General features: G+C 41.0%; 1 protein-coding gene across 1 annotated transcript in view; it reads right to left on the minus strand.

The window, feature by feature from the left end:
- DNTT (DNA nucleotidylexotransferase) overlaps positions 1-26091 on the minus strand; it is a 147525-nt gene that overhangs the window by 79549 nt on the left and 41885 nt on the right. Inside the window, exons 5-8 of the mRNA XM_087702116.1 lie at positions 20118-20288; positions 18123-18194; positions 13328-13451; positions 11702-11834 (exon numbers count right to left, since the gene is read on the minus strand). Coding sequence (XP_087558242.1) covers positions 11702-11834; positions 13328-13451; positions 18123-18194; positions 20118-20288 — 500 coding nt within the window. The remainder of the gene's footprint in view (positions 1-11701; positions 11835-13327; positions 13452-18122; positions 18195-20117; positions 20289-26091) is intronic.

Consider the following 26091-nt stretch of genomic DNA (forward strand, 5'->3'; position numbering starts at 1 on the left):
GCTGGAGCAGCCAGGACTTGGTGGCTTTGCGGAAGGCCAGGAGGGTAGTAAGGGTCCGGATCTCAACAGGGAGCTCGTTCCAGGGGGCTGGAGCTGCAACAGAGAAGGCTCTCCCCCGGGGAGTCGCCGGCCGACATTGGCTGGCAGATGGAATCCGGAGGAGACCCAACCTGTGAGATCTAATTGGTCTGAGAGAGGTAATCGGCAGGAGGCGGTCTCTCAGGTTGTGACTGCTGCATCACCCCCGTGGACACGTGATTGTATTTCAGTCATTTGGCAACCGGCTCACATGGTTGACTGGTGGCCACCTCCTGCAGTCACACAATCATATTGGGTGTCATTTTTATCATTTTCTGTTTCATTGGCAAAAAAATCATCCATTGGATAATATGGGTCCAGACTTACAATTCACCTAATCACCATGGGATTCACTTAAAGACTGCGGCAACTCATTTGGCTCCCGTCGTAACAAGCGTCATAAATTCATGTCTGGTCATGTGGTGATTCAGCTTACAAGTACTGCAAGTACTTCCGGTCTCAAATGCGGTCGTAAGTCAAGACTACATGTTCTCTTCTAGCTTTGTTTTCCCTTTCTTTCTTTCTTTCTTTCTTTCTTTCTTTCTTTCTTTCTTTCTTTTTCTTTTTGGAATGGAATGGAATGGAATGGAATAGAATAGAATAGAATAGAATAGAATAGAATAGAATAGAATAGAATAGAATAGAATAGAATAGAATAGAATAGAATAGAATAGAATAATGGAATGGAGTGCAATGGAATGGAATGGAATAGAATAGAATAGAATAGAATAGAATAGAATAGAATAGAATAGAATAGAATAGAATAGAATAGAATAGAATAGAATAGAATAGAATAGAATAGAATAGAATAGAATTCTTCATTGGACAAGTATAATTGGACACACAAGGAATTTGATTTTGGTGAATTATGCTCTCAGTGTATATAAGGAGAATAAAATACATTCATCAAGAATAAAAGGATACAACCCTTAGTGCTAATCAAGGTTACTAATAAGCTATCAAATCATACTAGGAAACAAATAAAAAACAATATAAATTGAAAGATACAAGCAACAGGGTTATAGTCATAAGTGGGGAGAGATAGATACTAGGAAGGAAGAGAAGAATAATAGTATGTTTTATTGCCTAGAGTCGCCACAAGTAGGCAGCTGTATAATTTTTTTTCTAAATAAATAAATATTAAGGACATATTTATGTGACATCAGCTGGGGAATCCCAGCGTTGACTCTAAGCAATGGATTGTGGTTGAGGAAGGTATGTAGTGCAATGAAGTGTTGGGTACCATTCTGCTGTGTCTAGTCTTTGGGGAAAAAAAACCCTCTCACAGGATGAATGGGGAGGTGGCGCAGTGGTTAGAGCCAAGGTGGCGCAGTGGTTAGAGTGCAGTACTGCAGGCCACTTCAGCTGACTGTTATCTGCAGTTCGGTGGTTCAAATCTCACCGGCTCAAGGTTGACTCAGCCTTCCATCCTTCCGAGGTGGGTGAAATGAGGACCCGGATTGTTGTTGGGGGTGATATGCTGACTCTGTAAACCACTTAGAGAGGGCTGGAAGCCCTATGAAGCGGTATATAAGTCTAACTGCTATTGCTAATGCATTTGTCAAAACTCATCTGATGAGATAAACCAGGCAGAATCATGTTATATTTTACAACCAACCAAACTGTGCTCATTATTCAAAACAATGCTACAAATATCCACCAAATGGGACATTTTTAAGAGATCAGCCATCTCTTTGAGCCTGTGGCCAAGTGTGCCCAATTTCTCAAGTGGATTTAATGTCTGCAGATGGGCTGCCAAGCCCCAAGGATCTCTTGCAGAATAGTACTTTCATTCAGTACCGCAAACGCTCCTTCCATGCTAATAAAAATGAGAAATGGTGGCTTCTTTGCAAGTTTCTCTCATCCAAATTTTCAAAGATCTCACAATTAAGCCTCTTCTGCTGTTGCCCTTGGATTCTGGGCTGATTGCCAAGACTTAAACTGGCGGGAAAACACAGATAAGAACCAGCTCGCTAATCTACCCGAGGACCTTGAGAAGACCAAAACAGAAACTTTGCTTAGAATGTCTTTATTATGGGCCCTCGTAAGAAAATAAGTGAACATCACAAAGAAATAACACATCCATGTACACAGACAAACATTTGTTTCTTTGGTTTATGTCCTGGCTTTTTTTGTAGAGGACCTTAAGTTGGCATATAAAGGGCTCCTTCCGATTTTCCTGCACAGTAACAACTATGGTTGAGCCGAAATAGCAATAGCAATAGCAGTTAGACTTATATACCGCTTCATAGGGCTTTCAGCCCCCTCTAAGCGGTTTACAGAGTCAGCATATCGCCCCCAACAACAATCCGGGTCCTCATTTTACCCACCTCGGAAGGATGGAAGGCTGAGTCAACCTTTGAGCCGGTGAGATTTGAACAGCCGAACTGCAGATAACAGTCAGCTGAAGTGGCCTGCAGTACAGCACTCTAGACTTTAGACCCACCCTAAAGACAGGAAGTTGTGCCTTCAGTCCAGAGGTGGGTTCCTACCAGTTCGCACCAGTTCGGTGGAACCGGTTCGTCAAATCTACCGAACCGGTTAGAAGAGGTTCCACCAGTGGACCCGGAAAGCAGGCCACACCTACAGAAGAGGTTCAAAAAAAATTTGAAACCCACCACTGATTTCATGTAGTGACCATTCGGAGTCACAACGGCACTGAAAAAGTGACTTATGACCATTTTTCAATACTTATGACTGTTTCACCATCCCATGGCCATGCGTCCAAAATCCAGACGCTTGCTTCGAAAGCTAAGCTCTTTCTTAATATTCTGTCCGGCTTCATCCCATTCTAAGAATGTTTCCTAGAGATGGTTTATGCACAGCCTTTATGTTAATTAGGTTAATAATTATGCATTAGCATAATTTATGTTAATTATGTTAATAATTCTAAGTGGACCGGTTGGCCTGTAATTAGCTAGATCAAAGCATTTCTGTTTTTTATAGATCCAGAACTACAATAACTAGACTCTGATCCCGGGGGATTATTACATTGTCTGATCAGTACAAGTACAATTAGTCAAAAGATTAGCCAACATTACTCTTCATCGTTCTACGTTTACTTTTCTTAATTCTGGTGGTCAAAGATCACCTCCCGGGGGTTTTCCAAGCTTAATTTGAGCTTGGTGTCCCCTTGATGAGAACTAGAGTCACTGACTTTTCTGTCATTCCTAAAGTTCATTTTGTAATTAATTTGATTTGTTTTATTCTGCAGCCACGTACTTCTTAGATCTGTACAATAATTGCCCTTTATCAGTAAGTATAATCTTGATTGTCATTGTACTTAAATGCAACGAAACTGGTTTTAACCTCACTGGTGCAAAATTATAACAGAAACGGAAAAAAAGAAAGAAAAAGGGGGGAAAAAACTAGCTTGTGCATGGAATGATTGTGGTTATATTTAAAAGTCTGACATCCCAAGGATAGAAACTATCTTTAAACCTATTTGTTTGGCCGAGAGCCGAGGTGGCGCAGTGGTTAAATGCAGCACTGCAGGCTACTTCAGCTGACTGCAGTTCGGCTGTTCAAATCTCACCGGCTCAGGGTTGACTCAGCCTTCCATCCTTCCGAGGTGGGTGAAATGAGGACCCAGACTGTGGGGGCGATATGCTGACTCTGTAAACCGCTTAGAGAGGGCTGAGAGACCTATGAAGCGGTATATAAGTCTAACTGCTATTGCTAAGTCTAACTGCTATTGGCTGGCTGTACTTTGATGTCTTCTGCCTGATGGTAGAAGAGCAAAAAGACACTGACCAGGGTGTGAATCTTCTCTGAGTATCTTCCTTACTCTGCTAAAGCAGCGAGATCTGGCGATGTCATCCAGTGGTGTCAGAGGGCAACCAATGGTTTCTTCTGCCAAATTGGTCCCTCTCTGTAGCACCTTCCTGTCCACAGCTGTTAAACCAGCATATCATAGTGTAATGCAATATGTGAGGACACTTTCTATGGTGGACTGGTAGAAAGAGGTCATCAGCCATTGTTCCACCTGGTTTTTTCGCAGGACTCTAAGAAAATGAAGTCTCTGTTGCGCCTTTCCAATCACCAGAGATGTGGGTTATTATCATGTGTTGGTGGAGGGTGTTGTTCACCCCAATCAGAGGTGGGTTCCTACCAGTTCACACCTATTCGGTAGAACCGGTTCGTCAAATCTACCGAACCGGTTAGAAGAGGTTCCACCAGTGGACCTGGAAAGCAGGCCACACCTACAGAAGAGGTTCCCAAAATTTTTGAAACCCACCACTGGTCCTTGGAGAGGATTATTCTACACTATCATGCTCCTATTTATAAAACTCAGTGCCTCTGTGAAAGGTAAGGATGACTACTGCGTTTGTGGTGCAATCGGAACATTGCGTGTGTTGAAGTTGTTTTAACGCAAACCAAAGATGCCTTTTGAAAAACAAGTTTACATCCTATTCTTATGCATGCCAGTGCTGTGTGTGGGGTCATTTAAGGTGGTTCTGACAAGTGTCGTCGGCATCTTCATATCCGGTCACATGAGCGGCAAGCCACTCCCACCCAGTCACATGGGCGGCAAGCCACTCCCACAAAGGAGGCCACACCCACAGAGTAGGTTCGAACGATTTTTGAAACCCACCACTGTCCCCAATGATGCTCTGAGCTCTAATGGCAGGAATGAAAGCGTCATCTCCTAAAAGCCCCTGAAAGATAAGAGCTTTCGTCATATATATAAGAGAGTGGTGCATACTTGAATCCAAGGAATCTTAGGATGAAACTAACACAACGGAATGCACTGACTCAGAACTTTTAGACGAATAAAGAAATGAGCATTAGAGCTATATAAAAGAAAGACCTTTGCTCAATTTATCACACATATCTTTTCGGTTCAGATTCCCTAAGATATTTATGTAGATATTGAAAGTCTCCTAAATAAATAAACAATAGTATGTGAGCTGTACAAATCACAGCTTTCCGTATTCTTTCCGTTCTCCCAGCTCCGAGATTTGCCTTTTTGTAATCAGCAGCCTCAATGGGCAAGGACAAAGCATAATTCCACGTACAAGTATTTCCATAGTAATGCTCTATAGCCTCCCTCTGCTATTGCTATGGTGATAGAAAGCCTTCATTAATGATGCATCGCCATAGTGATGGTCGGATGACACCATAAATTGCTTCTATGGGAAGCTTCCTTGAAAGGCAATGTTAATAAACATGCACATTTTGCTTCATTTTCTTCTTAGGCCATCCTCCTTTCGTTGTACTTTCAATTGTTTCATTTCTACAATTTCATTTGCCGTTCTATAACTGTCTGGCTTGGCACAGCAAGCAAACAGGACAGGTAGAGACTTCAACGGAGAGGTAGGACTGCAGAAAAAGAACAATTACAACCTTCCATTGAGGACCTGTATACTGGGACAGAAACAGGGCTGATGTTCTGACCCAGCTCCCCAAACATGACAGGCCCCCTCTGAAGCGTGGCACGACAAAACCGCGGTCCACTAAAGCGCGCCCGATTAAACCGCGTCGCTGACGTCATCAGCAGCGCGACAACAGCGACCGCGGAGAAAGAAGGGCGCTTTAAATAGCGCTTTGAAAGCAAGCCGATTCAAGTTAAGGTAAGGGTTAGGTTTAGGGTTAGGGTTAGGTTTAGAGTTAGGTTAAGGGTTAGGTTAAGGGTTAGGTTTAGGGTTAGGTTAAGGGTTAGGGTTAGCGTTAGGTTAAGGGTTAGGGTTAGGGTTAGGTTTAGGGTTAGGGTTAGGGTTAGGTTAAGGGTTAGGTTAAGGGTTAGGTTTAGCGTTAGGTTAAGGGTTAGGGTTAGGGTTAGGTTTAGGTTTAGGGTTAGGTTAAGGGTTAGGGTTAGCGTTAGGTTAAGGGTTAGGTTTAGGGTTAGGTTAAGGGTTAGGGTTAGGGTTAGGTTTAGGGTTAGGGTTAGGTTAAGGGTTAGGTTTAGGGTTAGGGTTAGGGTTAGGTTTATGGGGGTTAGGTTTAGGGGTTAATTTTAGCTTTACCGCTCACAGCGTGCTTTTTTCGTCGCGCTGTGATGACGTCAGGTACACGGTTTCATCGAGCGCGCTTTAATCGAACGTGGTTTTGTGGTGGAACCCTCTGAAGTGGACTCAAAGATTCCTTTATTAGGAGTGCTGGCAGCCCCGGCAAAAAGTTTCTCTCTCACGGCAGGTCTGTCCAGCCGGAAGATGAATAGTTGTCTGCCACCTCTGTTTATCTCCGCCCCCTTTCCTCAGGGAAAAGGGCAGCCTATAAATGTTCAATAAATCAAATCAAATCAAAATCAGGTCATATTTTGTGAAAGCAAGTGAGTAAAAGACTTGTAAGATCACTTTTCTGACTATGTGGTACCTGACTGGATTAGATAATCTTTCCGGGAAAAAAAACAGGAAAATAAAAACAGAAAGTGGGCAAGAAAGCTACTAAAACAACAGCAATTTAGCAAAAGGCATGCTACTGAACACGTCTGAGATAAAAGGAGAATATCTACCTCAAATTATTAGTCTGTCAAAATATGAAGCCGAAAAAATATTCAATGCAGTTCTGGTTTATAAAACTTCAGGCTTTGCTATACTCTTTTTTTAAAAAAAAATACATAATCGTGAAGTCCCTACTGTAATTGACTTCGTAAAATACTTTTTGCTTCTGTTTTGATGTAAGGAGCTAGCTATCATAGGGCATCATTATATAATATGCGACACTAAATCCAAATACAGTATGCACATACTTTACAATAATTTATTGAAACATATTCCGACTTCCTTTGTCTGGTGTTCAGTCAAGACCCTTGCTAAGAACACCATGAATTCATTCCCAGTGACATTGTGGGTGGAAAAAGAAATACTTTTAGGGGAAAAAAAATACCTTTTTTATCACCCTTTTCTTGCTCTGCAATTTTTTTTAAAAAAATTACTCAGATAAAAGTGTGATTCCTGAAAGGCATTTTTATCATATCCTAACCCAGTGCAGCAGATATAAACAGGCGAAAAGTCACAAGGCACAAATTAATAAAAGAATATTTAGAATTCAGTTGAGTTAGTGTCCGTGATGCATACATGGCATAACAGCACAATTTCCAGAAAGCTTGATTTTAAATGCCTTTATTCAGAGCAAAACAAAACAATATTTCTTCCAGGAAATTAGTTTAATGTTAGTGAAATCCTGTAGTCCTTTGACATCAAAGGAAGATGTCTGTTTACAGAAAGTGGAATCTGTGTTTATTACCCAATGTTATATGCCTCGGTTGCACAGTAAACATGTGATTGTATAGAATGAAATGGAAATAAAAGATTTGTAAAGAAAAAAACATGCACATTCTCACGAACACCAATGATGTAATGACTAACCAATTATTGTGACTTGGAGATTTGTTAACTAATAAGGATATAACACGTAAAGTAGGTGAGGACTAGAAGCTGCAAATGCTATAAGAATGATGTCTCATGATTAATAAGTTTGCTGTTGATTCTGTTGTTGATTCTGCTATCCATGAATGCTTCATGCTGTTAATTCTGGATGCTCAATAAACATCTGTTGGTTCAGCTAAAAGAAAGTGGAATCTGAAGTTTTGCCCTAGCAAAAGCTTCAGGAAATAAAGCCAGGACATTCCAGGTGAAATTCTCAGGTAACTGTATCGCATATTACTAATTTAGACTGAGCCTTCAACATTTTAGATCAGCGTTTTTCAAACTTGACAACCTTAAGATGTGCGGACTTCACCTTCCAGAATTCCCTATGTTGACTGAGGACTGTCCACCCATCTTAAAGTTGCCAGGTTTGAAAACTTGGTCACCTCCTTACACAAGATGCTTCCATGAGTGCTACTCACTATAACTCAATGGGAGGGGAGCATTTAGAGCAGGGCATTCTATATGATTTTAGGATAAAGGTAAGAAGTTATGGAAATATGGCATTACGGCATAAATTTTTCATACATTCATACATCCATACCAGCACCCAGAACTACTGCTGAATCTAATTTAGTCTTGCAGTTATCTGCAGTTCAGCAGTTCTAATCTCACCGGCTCAAGGTTGACTCAGCCTTCCATCCTTCCGAGGTGGGTGAAATGAGGACCCAGACTGTGGGGGCGATATGCTGACTCTGTAAACCGCTTAGAGAGGGCTGAAAGCCCTATGAAGCGGTATATAAGTCTAACTGCTATTGCTATCTATCTATCTATCTATCTATCTATCTATCTATCTCTATATCTCTATATCTCTGTGTCTGTCTGTCTGTCTATCTATCTATCTATCTATCTATCTATCCATATCTCTTATCTATCTATCTATCTATCTATCTATCTATCTATCTATCTATCTATCTATCTATCTATCATCTATCATCTATCATCTATCTATCTATCTATCTATCATCTATCTATCTATCTATCTATCTATCTATCTATCTATCTATCAGTGGTTAGGGTGCATTACTGCAGGCCACTTCAGCTGACTGTTATCTGCAGTTCAGCGGTTCTAATCTCACCGGCTCAAAGGTTGACTCAGCCTTCCATCCTTCCGATGTGGGTGAAATGAGGACCCAGACTGTGGGGGCAATTTGCTGACTCTATAAACCGCTTAGAGAGAGCTGAAAGCCCTATGAAGCGGTATATAAGTCTAACTGCTATTGCTATTGCTATGTTACTACTATTGCTGCAAAAGTAAGCTAACTATAATAATATTACTAGAATATTACATTTCAATATCAAGTAAAGATCTATTCTTATGCCCCTGTATCATTATCTGTGGATTCCTTATTGACGCCTGATATTTTCCAGACTTTTTTTATTTAGGAATACTGGCGAGACCAGAACAGATGTCATTTTTATACATAAGTAACTCAAATACATAGGAACAGTGCTGGTTATTTATTTAAACATAGAAGCCCTGAGTTTTCTCACCCTTTCAACTATTTTCATGTAAGGTTTGTAGCCTGTGGATCTGTTGGAAGGAATTCATGTTTGCCAAAAGCAGCAAGAAGCGTTGCGCATAAGGGTGTGTGTCTCCCAGTTTTACTAAATGGATATGGCATGTCAAGAGAAAAATAAGCACTGAATGCAGTGAGAATCCTTTACTTAAGACATGTGCATGGTAAAACAAACAGAGATAGGGGCCAAGAATGAGCGGTTTCTGAATAGATGTTGATTGAATACAAAAATGTGTGACGCTACAACAGAAGTATATGGGGGCAGTGTTATGGGAGTAGCGTTAGCATACAGACAGGAATGATATAAATTGTTTAAAGTTAGCCTAGCAAGGAGGAGCTAAGTTCAATGTAAAGTTGTTATCAATTTTCTATTCTTTTTTCCAATATATTTTAGACTGTTTTTGTTAAAGATTTATACCGTGTAGGGGTTTTGGGAAGTCGGGGGAAGGAAGGCTGTGGGGGTTGGGGGGCAGGGTGGGAGGGAGGGATGAATATCAGGCTTGACGAGGGGTGTTAGATTTTAAAGTAATATGATTGCACATGTATACTGTCTTCTCTTATTTTTTCTTTAAAACTGAGATATGTTAAGTATATTGACATGGAAGCATAAATACCATCAACATAGAATGGAGTTTGCTCAGAAGCTGAAGTACACCAAGTGAAGGAGAGGAAGAGTGGGAAACAGAGGAGAGAAGAAAGATGGGAAGAGAGGGATAGGAGAGAGGGTAAGGGGGGAAGATGAGGAGGATAAGGAGGAGTGGAATGAAGAGAGAAAGATGGGAAGAGAGGGATAGGAGAGAGGAAGAGTGGGAAACAGAGGAGAGAAGAAAGATAGGAAGAGAGGGATAGGAGAGAGGGTAAGGGGGGAAGATGAGGAGGATAAGGAGGAGTGGAATGAAGAGAGAGGAGAAGGAGAAAGGGAGGGGAAGTAGAGTAGAAAAGGATGATGGAGGGAAGAAAGGAGGTAGGAGAGAGGTAGAAGAAAGAGGTGTATGGAGAGCAGAAGAGCTAATAATGGGTTTTTATCTTTCTGGGCATTGATGACAAGAGGAACTGATGTAATTACTACTTAATACAATAGGATATTGGCTATGGAATAGTATACAGGTGATTGTATGTTATGAAAATGGAAAATAAAAAAGTATATTTCATTAGCATACAGACAGAATGGTTGAAGATAGAATTGCAAAATAAATGTATTGAAGGAAGGAGTGAATGGGACAAGAAGAAGAAGTTGATGAGACCTTGAAAAAGAATGAGGGGAGAAAACATTGTGTGAAGTAACACACCTATGTGTAGAAAAAAAGTAGGAAAAAACAAAAAAGTATTGGAGTAAACTAGTTTTGACTATTTTTTTTTCTTATTTTGTGCTTTTAATTTCTTAACGTTTCATACAAAAGAGCCATGGTGGCGCAACGGTTAGAATGCAGTATTGAAGGCTAATTCTGCCGACTACCGGCAGTTCAATCCCGACCAGCTTAAGGTTGACGCCACCTTCCATCCTTCTGAGGTCAGTAAAATGATGACTCAAATTGTTGGTGGCAATATGCTGATTCTGTAAAGGCATTTAGAGAGGACTCGAAAGCACTATGAAGCGTTGTATAAGTGCTACTGCTATTTCTTTCCAATAGTCTGTATAACATACTTACTTTGAAAGGAAATAACATGATGAGTACGTATTTGTATTTGTATAGCAGGCCACTAATCTTTCAGTTAAAAGGGCCTGGGTAAAAATCTGTGTCACTCCAGATGTCATTTAAGCTACAACTTGGAACATCCCTCAACATTAGCAATGCTGGTTGAAGTTAATTAAAGTTAAAGTTCATCGAAAGCAACATCACACACCATTATTCTATAATAGTGTTTCTCAACCTTGGGAACTTTTAAGTCATGTAGATTTCAAGTCCTAGAATTCTGGGAGTTGAAGTTCACTTACCTTGGACCAAGATTAGGTCTCTGCCCATCACAGAGAAAGGTAGGAAATCTGTAAGTATTTTCTCTCCATCCTTTGGGGACAATGAGTACTCCAAGTTCTTGTCTACAAATTGGTTGTTTCTAAAACCCTATCAACATTCATCTCACTCTCTCCTGAAATTATTTAGGATTTTTTTTTCAATGCAAAACATTTGTATAACGTATTTTATTTTAAATATCTGACCTGATTCAACCTGGCATTGGCATGGTTTGCAAAAACGCTAACCCAGCCCTTCCACACAGTGGTGGGTTTCAAAAAATTTTCAAACCTACTCTGTGGGTGTGGCCTCCTTTGTGGGAGTGGCTTCCCGGCCATGTGACCTGGTGGGAGTGGCTTGCCGGCCATGTGTTCTCTCTCTCTCTCCCTCTCTCTCTCTCTCTTTCCTTCCTTTTGTCTCTCTGTCCCTTTTTCCTTTTTTCTTTCATCTCTCTCTCACTTTTTCTTTCTTTTTTCTTTTTTCTTTATTTATTTCTTTCTTTCTCTTTCTCTCTCTGTGTCAGTCTCTCTGTCTGTCTGTCTGTCTGTCTGTCTGTCTGTCTGTCTGTCTGTCTGTCTGTCTGTGTGTCAGTGGTGGGTTTCAAAAACTTTTGGAAGCTCTTCTGTAGGTGTGGCCTGCTTTCCGGGTCCACTGGTGGAACCTCTTCTAACCGGTTCGGTAGATTAGACGAACCGGTTCTACCGGATAGGTGTGACCTGGTAGGGACCCACCTCTGCTTCCACAGATAAAAATTTCCAGAAAACCTGTATTTTATACTCACCTTCGGAAGCCACCAGTTAATGTCACAATTGCACTGGGTGAAATTTTCCACACTGTATCTTGAACAATCCGGGTTGCTGCGTCTGCTTCGGCTTTAGATACACAGCTAATAAGGTCATCATAGTACAAGAAACCTGAAAAAATGGTTCTTATGTTATACATCTCGTATCACTGTACAATTCGAAGTACTGATTTAATAGCCGAGGACCTGGCTGTTTGTAGCACTGCTTCTTCCAAAGCCTGTTCTAAGTGCTATTGCTATTGCTATTGCTATTATTTATGTCTCGTTTAGTTTTCAGTGTACAGGAGTGGAAGTGGGAATAATGTAGACTTAAATATCCCGGCTCTATTATCTTGTGCTGCATGTGTACATTTTTGCAAGCTACCTCATAGCTAAGAAATTAAAATATTCTCATTGAGATTTAGAATAAGATGAAAAACAAGTGTGGGTGAGTGATTTTTCAAGAGGCAACTGGACTTCCTCTGTTTTTTTTTTCCTTGAAGATGTTTTGTTTCTTATCCAAGAAGCTTCTTCAGTTCAGAGGAAAGAAAAACAGAGAAAGTCCAGTTGACTCTTGAAAAATCACCTTTGGGACAACCATGGTGTGAATGATTGAGAATCTCCACAGTAAATGGGGATGAGACATCCAAGGATCTCCTACATTTGGAATTCTGATGAAATTCCTAGCTGGAATCTCATTGCATCCTGTAGACATCCTGTAGCTTATACAGGACTTCTACAAAAAAAAAAAGACACATAAATAAAAGACCTATAAAAGACCTATAACACAGGGAAATTAAAACACCAAAAATCCTGGCCATACAGCAGTGGTGGGATTCAAAACTTTTTACTACCAGTTCTGTGGGTGTGGTTTGGTGGGCATGGCAGGGGAAGGATACTGTAAAATCTCCATTCACACTCCAGGAGAAGTTTACGGCAAAATCCCCATTTCCTCCCGATCAGCTGGGACTTGGGGGGGGGGGGGAGAGAGAATAGATGGGGGGGCAGTCAGAGGCGGTATTTACCGGTTCTCCAAACTACTCAAAATTTCCGCTACCGGTTCTCCAGAACTGGTCAGAACCTGCTGAATACCACCTCTGCCATACAGATATATCCATGTTATGCAACCAAAGAGCTTAGAACTGAGACCCTTCTAAAAATATACTGTCCGTGTTTTACATCCAAAACAATGTTTATTTTGATAAAACATGGACCATCTTACTAACAACTGAAAAGGCGACTCTCCAAAAATATATTTACTACTTTGTGTTATTTGCCTTGTAAAAGTTACAAGGAACAAACTTCAAACTAATATGTAACTTTATTGTAGGAATGAGGGAGACAGGCAGTTCAGAAAAATAAATAAACATTATAAAATGTGTCCGATTGAATGTTCTTCTGATACTCTGGGATTATTGGGATTACAACTCGCAGATTTTCTGGCCATACTGATGAGGAATGGCCACCACTATATATCTGGGAATTGCAACCACTATATATCTGGGAATCCCACATTAGGGGAAGCTGCATTAACCAAACAGAGCATATTTGCACACCTATCAGGGGGTTTAACTAACTAGTTTAATGCTGTTTTCAAGACTGAACATACAGTTAGATAATATTTACCTGCTCTTTGCATTCTTGTTAATGTTAGGTTCTTGCTACATTGGACTTCTTCCAGCGTTCGTAGTCCCATTCGGTACCATTTCTCAGATGTCTTCAGTCCAACTCCGAAAACAGAAGTGAAGAGCTACGTAGAGGAGAAATGTGTTCAGTTTAATAGTCTGCGGAATGCTAGGCCATATGCAGAGTTTCATATTTTCTCTTGAATTGCAACGCAAATGAAAGAGTTCCAGCAATACCGTAATTACTGTATGAAACTCTATGGAAATGCAGCCATAGAGTCCCCATTCCCACCCACCCCCACACGCACCCTCTGTGAGGGCATAATTGCAAGCCAGTCACTGAGCGTCTGTACATCAAATGCATGTCAGGATGAAACCCCAGCCTATGGGCCATGTTTAATCACTATGCCATCAGGACTCCCAGCCATAAAGTTTTGTTGGTGCTTTAACTAGAGACTAGTTGATCCTAGAAAGCTATTATTGAGAAAACAAAGCAATGTTCTTCACACAAGCTGATATCTCAGAAGATCAATGCATCTATTATGTATGTGCCACCTAGTAAATGGATTGTTTCTTAGAGTTTCATTGCAAGTAATTGAATTCATTGAATTTTAGAACTGGCTGGAAAGGCCTATTTAAATCTTCCTTTGTGCTGAATCTCCAAGCTTTGAATATGGGTCATTGCTAATTTATCTTGTATTCCCAAGAAGATTATTTATTAATGCAAAAACAATAAAGAAAAGAAAAGCATGATTCTGGAATATGTATGGCTTGTCATTTTAGATACAGCAAGTGAAATTATCTATTTTCTTTGTGAAAAGCATGGTGCTTGTGAGGAAGAGCTATTATATTTTGTAATCTCATTTGTCAAAAATTACTTAAATTCTTATCTATTAATTCTCTAGCATTTTGTTAATAGGATCATGACAATTCACAGAATTGTTATTAGCTCTCGCACAATGGTCAGAATAAGGCTTATAAAGCATGAGTTATCCGTGGCAGAATAGGAAACAAAATTAAACTTTTCCATCACTCAGAAAAATTATCTGCTTTTTAAAACACTCTCAGTAAAGTTGGATTTCTTCATGGCCATCTTCCTGTAGTAAATCACTTTATGTGCAATTAAACTTCAACCTAGACAAATTTACTTGGAAATCAGGCTTAAATGAGCCAACTAAATGGACTTAAAATTGAGGCTAAATCCTGATGACTTATATGCCACTGTTAGCACAATTAGCAACAGATAAATGAAATGGTTAATTAATTAATTACTACGCTTGTATCTTGTCTCATTCAATAGATGTTGGGCAGTTGAAAAATTATTCATTAAATGTGGGGATTGCTGTTCATTTAGAACAAAGAAGGATTGCAAATGCACTCTTTCAAGAAGTAGGTTTTCAGAGCAGATTCTGAGGTTTATATTTGACATCTGGATAAAGCTTCTCCAGTGTCCTGGTGCTCAAATCCATGCTATAGACAAATATTTATTGTAAGTTTTGTATCTCATCTTTCGTCTGGAAACTGGAATTTACTTGTGTAAAGTCATTTTATGAACACAACAACAATCCTGTTGTTTGGAGAAATTCTCAGGGTTCCAAATAGCATCCAAAATTAAATCAGAGTCCAAGGCAAAGTATTGCTCAAAGTTCCAATTTATTAAGAGAGCCACGTTGGCACATCTGGGAAAACCCAGAATCTGAAAGCTTCCCGGTTTTCCCCACCCAGTTGAAAGTTCAAGATCTTGCCCCCACACCCACGATTCCATCACGTGGTCTAATCTCCCACTGCCACGCTGGCAGTTCCACCCATTCCAGTTCCGGACAGATGCAAAAGACAAAAGATGACCTTGGCTTTCTAGAAAGAATTTTGTTTTGGCTACGCAGTAGGTAATTCATACCTCCCAGCGCCCAATGAGATCGCACAGGGTGGGCCTTCTCCAGGTGCCATCGACTGCACAATGCTGTTTGACAGCTCCTCGGGGGAGGGCCTTCTCTGTAGCAGCCCCGGCCCTCTGGAACGATCTACCCCCTGAAATCCGGACCCTCCCCACTCTCTCGGCCTTCCGGAAGTCTGTTAAGACCTGGCTGTTCCAGCAGGCCTGGGGCTGTTGATCTTGATTGACCGTCAGCCCCGTTAAGATCGAGTGCATGTTGTGTCCTGTTTTAATTTGTTCTGTCTTATGGTTCCACCATAAGACGAAAGCGCGTACGTGACGTCATCACAGCGCGATGAAAACGGCACGCTGTGAGCGGTAAATTTAAAATTAATGCGAAAACCTTACCCTAACCCCCCCAAACCTAACCCTAACCCTAAGCCTAACCCTTAACCTAATGCTAAACCTAACACTAACGCTTAACGTAACCCTAAACCTAACCCTAACCCTAACCCTAACCCTAACCCTAACCTTTATGTGAATCAGCTTGCTTTAATTTTATTTTAATTTTAATTTAATTTATTTTTAATTTTATTTGTCGCGCTGCTGATGACGTCACATACGCTTCTTTGATCGGGCGCGCTTTAGTGGACCGCGGTTTTGACGGGTAACGCTGTCTTATATGTTAAATTTTTAATATCTTCTTTTTTATGTAAGCAACCCGGAGTCCCCCGGGATTGGGCGGCATACAAATCTATTAAAATTGAAATTGAAATTGAATTCTGTAGAATCCCCCCCTCCCATTTTCCCACAATAGAAAAAGGCACAGTAGAATAATAGAAAGTGTGGCACTCAGTATATTCCCTCATAGGGGTGAGAGGGTTAAATTTGAATGCTAGATTTCCATTCACTGGCACCACACACACTTTTCATATACCCAACATTGGGAAAGTAAAGTATCAAAGTCATTTGCCATTCACTAATTACATTTCCCAAGGATGTCCAGCAGAATTTTCAGACGCCCCCGTATTCATTACAGGCGATCCTTGACTTACAACAATTTCCTTAGTGGCCATTTGAAGTTACAATGCCACTGGAAAAAGTGTACTTATGACCATTTTCCACACTTAACAATCATTGCAGCATCCTCATGTCCACGTAATTAAAACTCAGACCTCAGCAACTGACCCATATTTATGACCAATGCAGGGCCCCGAGATCAAGTGATCCCCTTTTGCAACCTTCTGATAGGCAATGTGGAATCCAGATCCATTTAACAACCATCTTAACAACTGAGTGATTTGCTGAGCAACTCTGGCAAGAAAGGTCGTAAAATGGGGTAAAACTCATCGAATAAACGTCTCACTTAGCGGCAGAAATTTTGGGCTCTGTTCTGGTCATAAGCTGAGGACTTACCTGTACACTGTATTGAATAATGTCTTGGGATGACATGTCCCAAAGGTGCTTTTTTTCAAGACTTTCAACTAGACTTTCTGTTTTTTCTTTGACAATGTTTCACTTCTCATCCAAGAAGCTTCTTCGGCTCTTCTTCTTCAGAGCTGAAGATGCTTCTTGGATGAGAAGCAAAACATCTTCCAAGAAAAACCAGAAAAAAATCCATCTGCCTCTTGAAAAAAGCACTTTTGGGGACAACCATGATCTGGAGGGCTGAGAACAGACATTCGGTATAGGGTCACTTGCTTGATGAGCATGGGGTTGGAATAGATGGCCTTCAAGGTGCCTTCAACTCTACTATTCTATTCTTGTTCTATGCTTTCAGGATTCAAAACCAGTTAGTTTACTTGAAGGGCACCCGATTTGGGAAGCGGGTTGCAACTTCCTTCGCCACGGCATTTCCTTCTCAACAGTGGTGGGTTTCAAATTTTTTTCGAACCTACTCTGTGGGTGTGGCCTCCTTTGTGGGAGTGGCTTGCCAGCCATGTGACCTGGTGGGAGTGGCTTGCCAATAACAATAGCAATAACAGTAGACTTATATACCGCTTCATAGGGCTTTCAGCCCTCTCTAAGCGGTTTACAGAGTCAGCATATCGCCCCCAACAACAATCTGGGTCCTCATTTTACCCACCTCGGAAGGATGGAAGGCTGAGTCAACCCTGAGCCGGTGAGATTTGAACCGCTGACCTGCTGATCTAGCAGTCAGCCTGCAGTGCTGCATTTAACCACTGCGCCACCTTGGCTCATTGCCAGCCATGTGTTCTCTCTCTCTCTCTCTCTCTCTCTCTCTCTCTCTCTCTCTCTCTCTCTCTCTCTCTCTCTCTCTCTCTCCCTCCCTCCCTCCCTCCCTCCCTCCCTCCCTCTCTCTCTCTCTCTCTCTTTCCTTCCCTTTGTCTCTCTGTCCCTTTTTCCTTTTTTTCTTTCATCTCTCACTTTTTCTTTCTTTTTTCTTCCTTTCTTTCTTCCTTTCTTTCTCTTTCTCTTTCTCTCTCTGTGTGAGTCTATCTGTGTGTATGTGTCAGTGGTGGGTTTCAAAAAAATTTGGAACCTCTTCTGTAGGTGTGGCCTGCTTTCTGGTGGAACCTCTTCAAACCAGTTCGGTAGATTTGACGAACCGGTTCTACCGAATAGGTGCGAACTGGTAGGAACCCACCTCTGAGTTCCACCCATCTCAAAAACCAAGGACCAGTGGTGGGTTTCAAATTTTTTTGGAGCCTCTTCTGTAGGTGTGGCCTGCTTTCCGGGTCCACTGGTGGAACCTCTTCTAACCGGTTCGGTAGATTTGACGAACCGCTTCTACCGAACAGGTGCGAACTGGTAGGAACCCACCTCTGCTTCTCAACCAAACCAGGGTTAGATTTCCTTCTTCCTTGCAATCCTGTCTGGAGACCCAGAGGAAGAAACGCAGAGAAAATGTATATACACACCCCTTGGCGACTGTCAAAACGAAAAGTAGAATCCGACTTACTTTAATTGATCTGTAGCTTTCATCGTTTAGCACCGCGTTCACTTTAGAACTCTCCTCTTCTTCTAATATATCCTGAATGCATAGGAGAGAGATATTTGTGCAGGTTTATACACAATTTCTGCGGTATTTATGTTGCAATCTAATTACTTCTAATAGCCTCTCAGTGCTTTAGCAATCCTGTTTTAAAATTCAGGCTGAACCCTTTACACATCCTTAAGTGTTGTTGGTTTTGTTGCAAGATAAGCACGCGAGGCATTTTTTTAAAAAAGGCTGCTGAGCTTTCTACTCTTGCACAATAAACCGAAAGGAGGATCTGAAGAGCGATTCTAGGCAGCATTTAATTATAGCGTCCCCCCCTCCTCTTCCTTTACATCCATCCACATTGCAAAGAGGGAAATACGTCTGTTGCTAAAAGTGATCAGGGGGAAGGGGCCGTTTTTGCAAAATTATCTTTAATTTTAATGCTTCGGTATAAAAGCGATTCCTAGAGACTCTCAACAAAAATTAACACAATGGAATGATCTTGTTTCGAAAAGAGAATGGGGGGGATTTCTAATGTTTCTTGCTAAGTGGTAGAAGGGATGTTATTGCCTTGAGACAAAGGTTTTCTCCCTTGTACCCAGAGAGAGTTAAACTACACGCAATGTTTGAGGTGCAACATGTTAAATATTTTCTTTATTATGTCAGGGATCAGGTCTAGATCAGAATCCCAGCATTATATCCCAGGGGAGACAGGATAGCAATGTTCCAATATTTGAGGGGATGCCGCAGAGAGGAAGGGGTCAAGCTATTTTCCAAAGCCCCCGAAGGCCCGACAAGGAATAATGGATGGAAACTGAACAAGGAGAGATTCAACCTAGAAATGAGGAATTTTCTGACAGTGAGAACAATCAACCAATGGAACAGAAGTTGCCTTTAGAGTTATGGGAACTTCATCACTGGAAGCTTTCAAGAAGAGACTGGGCTGCCATCTGTCAGAAATGGTGAAGGGCCGAAAGAAAAAAGAGGAAAGGAGAGAAAGCAAGGGAGGGGAAATGAGAGTAGGAGAGAGGGCAAGAAGGAGAAGAAGAGAGGAGGAGTGGGGGAGAGGGAGGGGAAGAAGAAAAGAAGACGGAGAGGAGGAAAGAAGAAGGTAAAGAAGGGAGATCGGGAAGAAAGAAGGAGTAAGGTTGTTGCAAAATAAGATGGAGATGCTTGGTGACAAGAAAGCAAACCCACTTGTGTTTATGATATTTATGATATTTATTATATTCCTTCGGGATTGGGCGGCATATAAATTCATTAAATTTACAATTTTTAAGCTGATTGTGATCAATGCTAGATGTCAATAGATAAATGTTGATAGTATTTACAAGAATGTATATTTGTGAATGCATATGGAAAGGAAAAAATAAAACTTTTAACAGGAAAAAAAAAAGAAATGGTGCAGGGTCTCCTACTTGGGTGGGGGGTTGGGCTAGATGACCTACAAGGTCCCTTCCAACTCTGTTAATCTGCATCTGTATATTTGCATGTGGTACATTTTATTGTTCCCGCCACACCGTTTTATACAAGATGAATACAGATAGCCCTTGGCTATGTCCTCAATTGGGACCAGATTTAAGGTTGGTAAGCAAAATGGTTATACCAATAGCAATAGCAGTTAGACTTATATACCGCTTCATAGGGCTTTCAGCCCTCTCTAAGCGGTTTACAGAGTCAGCATATCGCCCCCACAGTCTGGGTCCTCATTTCACCCACCTCGGAAGGATGGAAGGCTGAGTCAACCCTGAGCCGGTGAGATTAGAACCGCTGAACTGCAGATAACAGTCAGCTGAAGTGGCCTGCAGTACTGCACCCTAACCACTGCGCCACCTCGGCTAATGAATTATTATAAATCAAGGATTATCTGTATTGAGAGGAGAAAGACCAACATGGGAGCAAGGGAATCCTGGATAGGTGTTTCTGAGTGGGAATGCTTTCAAAAAGCCTTATGTGACATCTCACATAACATACCTCAATTACTCCTTTGACTCGTTCTCCCATCCAGGGCAGCCCTTCAATGTTACTCACTCGGACTACAGGGAACGGAAGATACTTCAGCACGGAAGCTGCTCTTCCAAATGTAAGGCACAATTCTTTATTTTCATTGAATTCACAGTTTTCAGCCAGGATTTCGAAAGCATCCTTGAAGCAGGAAACAGAGGAAACAGGGCGAAAGTTAGTAACAATTTAGAGCAGGCAGAAAGTTTCAAACTTGTAAGTGGATGAACGTATGTCTTTATATTGTGATAAATGTGAAATACAATTATATTGTGCTTTATATTTTTACTCTCATTTATTCTCTTACATACAGTTCTAGGTATACATTCACATAGTTATTCTTTTTCTTTGCCATTCTTATATTATTATTATTCCATTTAAAGGGTTATAAGGTATAATTTGGAATGTATTGTTTACCATCCTTCGCACCTGCTATGACACCACCTTGTTTTCTCTTTCTTTTCTTTTCTCCCTCCCTTCCTTCTCTACTTCCTTCCTCCTCTCCTTCCTCTTCTTCCTTCCCTTACCTCTCCCCTATTCCTACCCTCTTTCTTCTCCTTCCTATCCTCTCTCCTTCTCTTTCTCTCTCTTCCACTCACCTCTCCTTACCTCTTTCTTCTTCCCCTACCTCTCCTCCACAACTCACCTTGTTTTCTCTTTCTTTTCTTTTCTTTTCTTTTCTCCCTCCCTTCCTTCTCTACTTCCTTCCTTCCTCCTCTCCATCCCCTTCTTCCTTCCCTTACCTCTCCCCTACACCTACCCTCTTTCTTCTCCTTCCTATCCTCTCTCCTTCTCTTTCTCTCTCTTCCTCCCTCCTCTCCTTCTCTTTCTCTCCCTTATTATTAATGGCAAAATACAAGAACAATTTTAGGCTCAGTAGGAAAAAAGCACAAGACAATTCAAGAACATCTAAGACATCTGGAAAATGTAGGCAAGATACTAAAATGATCAAGGCTGGAATGTAGCATTAAGCCGGTGAAGCTTTGAGATCAGTAATGCAGTGTCCTTGGAGATTAAAGCACTTTGATGCTACTCTGTCCTTGTTCAAGTCCTGATGTCCCATTGATTTTTTTCAATGAAAAATCTGACCTGTTTGTCCTACATGAAATCCAGAGGGGCCTTGTTACAAGGCCACCAAATTCTACGTCGGTTGACATCTTTGCTTTCTCAAATTTAGGATTTCGTGTTTTTTTTAAAAGCACCCTGTTGGTGTTAGATTAATCTATTTCCCACAGTCCGTAGACTCATGGACCAGATCCAGACAACTTGAAATAATCAACATAACCATGAATAAGACCTCTTCAATATTAGGTATTAGGTATTTTATTATTTGTATGCCGCCCTTCTCCGGGACGACTCAGGACGGCGAACAATTCAAAGGGGAAAAAAAGGGGGAACATAAAAGACAAAATACAAATAATAAAAGTAGGCAACAGTCGCACAACCATACATGTCGAGAGGGGAGGGAACTCATCACCCCCAGGCCTGCCGACAAAGCCAGGTTTTGACGGCTTTTCGGAAGGCCTGGAGAGAGGTGAGGGTCCGAATCCCTGCGGGGAGTTCATTCCAGAGGGCCGGAGCTGCCACAGAAAAGGCCCTCCCCCGGGTAATAGCCAGGTGGCATTGGCTGGTAGATGGCACCCGGAGGAGGCCAACCCTGTGAGATCTAATGGGTCTGTGGGAGGTAATTGGCAGCAGGCGGTCTCTCAAGTACCCAGGTCCAATACCATGAAGGGCTTTATAAGTTACGACTAGCACCTTGAAGCGTATCCGGAGACTGATCGGTAACCAGTGCAGCTCGCGGAGGATAGGTGTAACGTGGGTGTACCGAGGTGCACCCACAATCGCTCGCGCGGCTGCGTTCTGGACGAGTTGAAGTCTCCAAATACTCTTCAAGGGCTTCATTCGATAGACCAAATCCAAGATTGTTTCACGTTTCCTCCTTCTCCACCACTACCAAATCCCTTCCTTTTCCTCCAAATGGTAGCTTTTCCAACCACTCAGTGGCATTGGAGATCTTCCTGTCTTTGGGGCGTTCCTGTGATAAGCGAGGAACAAGTTTGGGATTTGAGTACCGGCTGTTCAAATCCAACTTTGCAAACATTAGCATTCCACACTGTAAGACAACATATGTAGTAGAGAACTTTCTTTTCCTTATCTAAAAAAAAAACCCTTACTTTGCATGTATCCATGGAACATGCTTCCTATGGTTAAACTGATATTCTTAAGAGACTATTTATACTAACATTGGAAGTGTTAAATATAAATGTCAGACAAGATCCAGAAATAAAGGACAGAGATTATCAGTTCCTTCCCCTCTCAAGCCGAGGTGGCGCAGTGGTTAGGATGCAGTACTGCAGGCCACTTCAGCTGACTGTTATCTGCAGTTCAGTGGTTCAAATCTCACCGGCTCAGGGTTGACTCAGCCTTCCATCCTTCCGAGGTGGGTAAAATGAGGACCCGGATTGTTGTTGTTGGCGATATGCTGAGTCTGTAAACCGCTTAGAGAGGGATGAAAGCCCTATGAAGCGGTATATAAGTCTAACTGCTATTGCTATTGCTATTGCTATTGCTAATTCAATTGCCTTTTTTCTTCTGAATCTCTGATCTTTTGATTCAGCTGCACCTGACTCATTCCATAATAGATCACACTCTAGTTCCTTAGCAGTAGGCAGACTGAAATAATTCACCATTTCCTACCACCATGTTATTTCCTAAATAAAGCATATTTTTATTTATATAATAATCCTTTCTCATTCAAGTTATATTCCTAATGTTAGTGTTAGTCTCTCTTCAAATTCTTTCCATCCTTCGGAATAGGGGAATTTCAGGAATAGCCTGAAAATCCGTCTTCTCACTGCTAAGCCCCGCCTTCTTCCTTCTCTTTCTTTTCTTTTCTCCCTCCCTTCCTTCTCTACTTCCTTCCTTCCTCCTCTCCTTCCCCTTCTTCCTTCCCTTACTTCTCCCCTACTCCTACCCTCTTTCTTCTCTTTCCTACCCTCTCTCCTTCTCTTTTTCTCTCTTCCTCCCTCCTCTTCCTCCAGCAGAATGAAAAAAGTAGACATAAGGAAAAAGATGCGGAAATTGTTTGACAGAGAATGAAAAGAATTATGCGTCAAAAAAAGCATATGGAATTATGCTAAGAAATATTTAAAAGATGTTTCATGGAATGATAAAATAAAAGTGGCTGATGATTTAAAAAATGGTTATAAGTGAACAATTTCTTCCAAAAAAAAAAAAAGAACTATTGTATAATGTGTATGCGGAGTAGATGAGGTCAACTTTTTCAATAGACTTATTGTAGCTTATTTCTTTATTTTATTAACCACGCAAATCTTTTTTGCTCCTATGAAAGTTCCATTGTTTTTTCTTAAAATTTGCTGGGAGGTAATTGGTTCATTATTATTTTTTCTGAACGTATTAATATTTTATTAGACCTTTAATTTAGTTTTGAGCATTTAAGGGAGCTTAATTTTATCGGTATTTTATCACTGATATTTTATTTCAATTTATTCCTATTTTAATATTTTAATTGTCTCTAGCATTGCACTTAGCTTGTTTTTTTCTGCTAATGCATCTGCGGGGGGTGGGGGTTTAATCTTAGTTTCTCTTATATTTCATAGTTTCTGTTTTGATGCCGTATTCTTTAAATTGACATTATTGGTCAATGAACGCAGTTGGTGGATTGGTTGTTGGTTGGCTGGCTGGCTGTGCACGGAAAGCAAAATATTCTTGCAAGCAGCTGCAAGAAACAGATTAAGAATAAAGGTAAAAACAATGCAGGTCCATTTTTATGGGAATGTGTGGGGTTTGGGTCAGTGAATGTGTAATGGGGCCAAGGAGGGGTAAACACAAATGTCCCGGCATCCTGGAAGAACTGTTCTGGAGATTTATACTTAGAAGAAGGTAGTGATATATTAAACAGCAGAATTAAAATCAATGTAATAAAAGTTACGAGTTAGGAGAAGTAAAAGGGGGGGAATGATAGAAAGAAAATAAAAAACACCATGAACCTGTTGAAAAATGACAGGGCTGCCAGCATAGATGGTGTAATTGGAGAGATGTTGAAATATGGACAAGTCTACTGAACGCACAAAAATGGAAGGATATTTCAATTCCCACCATGGACGGATGGCTATAGAAGCTGATGGAGTTGGCAGACATGGCTAAATTGACCGTTTTGATCAAAGAAAAGAATATAAGTACTTCTGTTTGCTACATGGACACCACTTCTGGACTTTGTGCTTGAGGTGGGGGGGGGAAATGAGACTTTGATTTTAGGTTTTATCGATTCGATTCAGAGGTGGTATTCAGCAGGTTCTGATCAGTTATGGAGAACCGGCAGCTGAAATTTTGAGTGGTTCGGAGAACCAGTAAATACCACCTCTGGCTGGCCCCGCCCCCATCTATTCTCTGCCTCCTCACCTCCAGCTGATCGGGAGGGAATGGGGATTTTGCAGCAACCTTCCCCTGCAAGGCCCACCAAGCCACGCCCACCAAGCCACACCCACAGAATCGCTAGTACAAAAATTTGAATCTCACCACTGATCCGATTGATTTGTTTATATTATTAAGATAGGACTGTGGTGAAATCAAGGATGGTTTACAATGACTGAAGTTGTGTTGTGATATAGTGAATGGCAGCAACATCCACAAAGAGCCTCACCTTTTGCTCCTGAAGATGTTACCTGGGGAGGTAATGAAATGTTTGCAAACAAATAGCAATAGCAGTTAGACTTATATACCGCTTCATAGGGCTTTCAGCCCTCTCTAAGCGGTTTACAGAGTCAGCATATCGCCCCCAACAACAATCCGGGTCCTCATTTCACCCACCTCGGAAGGATGGAAGGCTGAGTCAACCTTGAGCCGGTGAGATTTGAACCGCCGAACTGCAGATAGCAGTCAGCTGCAGTGGCCTGCAGTACTGCACCCTAACCACTGTGCCACCTCGGCCAAGCTATTTCACTGAAGTTCCCACGGTTTAACCCTAATATTCTCTTCTGCGAAAAATATGGTGGATATGTGTTTTTGTATAAATAAACAGTACACACTTGTTCATTGTCGCTGCTTTGTGAAAAGCTGGAACTGTAGAAGGTTCTGACTTCTTTCAATGTGCTAACTTTCTAAGGCATTATAGGCCAGCATATTAGATCAAGTAAACTTAAAAAGCATGCAAGAAACTGATCTCTGCAGGTAGGTATTAGCTGAAATGCAATTTATCTGGCCAAACCAGGCATCAAGCATGATTCTCTAGAACCTTTGAAAATGACTGATTTAAAAAGTATCAAAGATTACTTAGTACATTACCAGCATACCAAAGGGGGCCAGAAAGCCAGAGGGACTTTAAAAGAAACATCAATAGCTTCCTTATGGAATTAAAGACACACAGAGAAAGGCAAGAAAAACCACCCCATTCCCCCTATCTGCATAACCTCTCAAGATAAATTAAATAAAACAAAATAATTGGGGAAGGGGGGAGGCATTATAGTTTTAAATTGAGAGGGAAGCTGAAATGCTAAATATGTCTAATCAAATACTGTTGGCAATCAATTGAAAGATGTCAGCGAGTCTTTCGTTTCAAATAGTGATTTCATTACTCAATGTTTTCTCCCGCTACTAGGAACTCATTAAGACGTTTTAAATAAAAATTAAGTCAACACTGAATATATATTCCTCCTTCAACAAAACATTGTTGATGAATGCAGAAATAAATTATGCCTTTTTTTTCCCTATAAGACACATTTTGGCATGTTTTGATTTATTTACTCACAATTTTTTTTTAAAAAAAATGTCATTATTTCTATCTCTGTTCAACTGGGTGTAATTTGAACTGACTGCACGTGCGCACACAAGCACACAAATACACACACACACACAAAACAAAGAAATAAACACAGCACTTCAGATTCAACACACGTTTAATAAAGTGAGGGTCTTCCTTTTAGGG

This window comes from Thamnophis sirtalis, unplaced genomic scaffold (genome assembly GCF_051295495.1).
Source record: "Thamnophis sirtalis isolate CommonGarterSnake01/CBP01778 unplaced genomic scaffold, rThaSir2_p1.2 scaffold_15, whole genome shotgun sequence".
NCBI classification, from domain to species: Eukaryota; Metazoa; Chordata; class Lepidosauria; order Squamata; family Natricidae; genus Thamnophis; species Thamnophis sirtalis.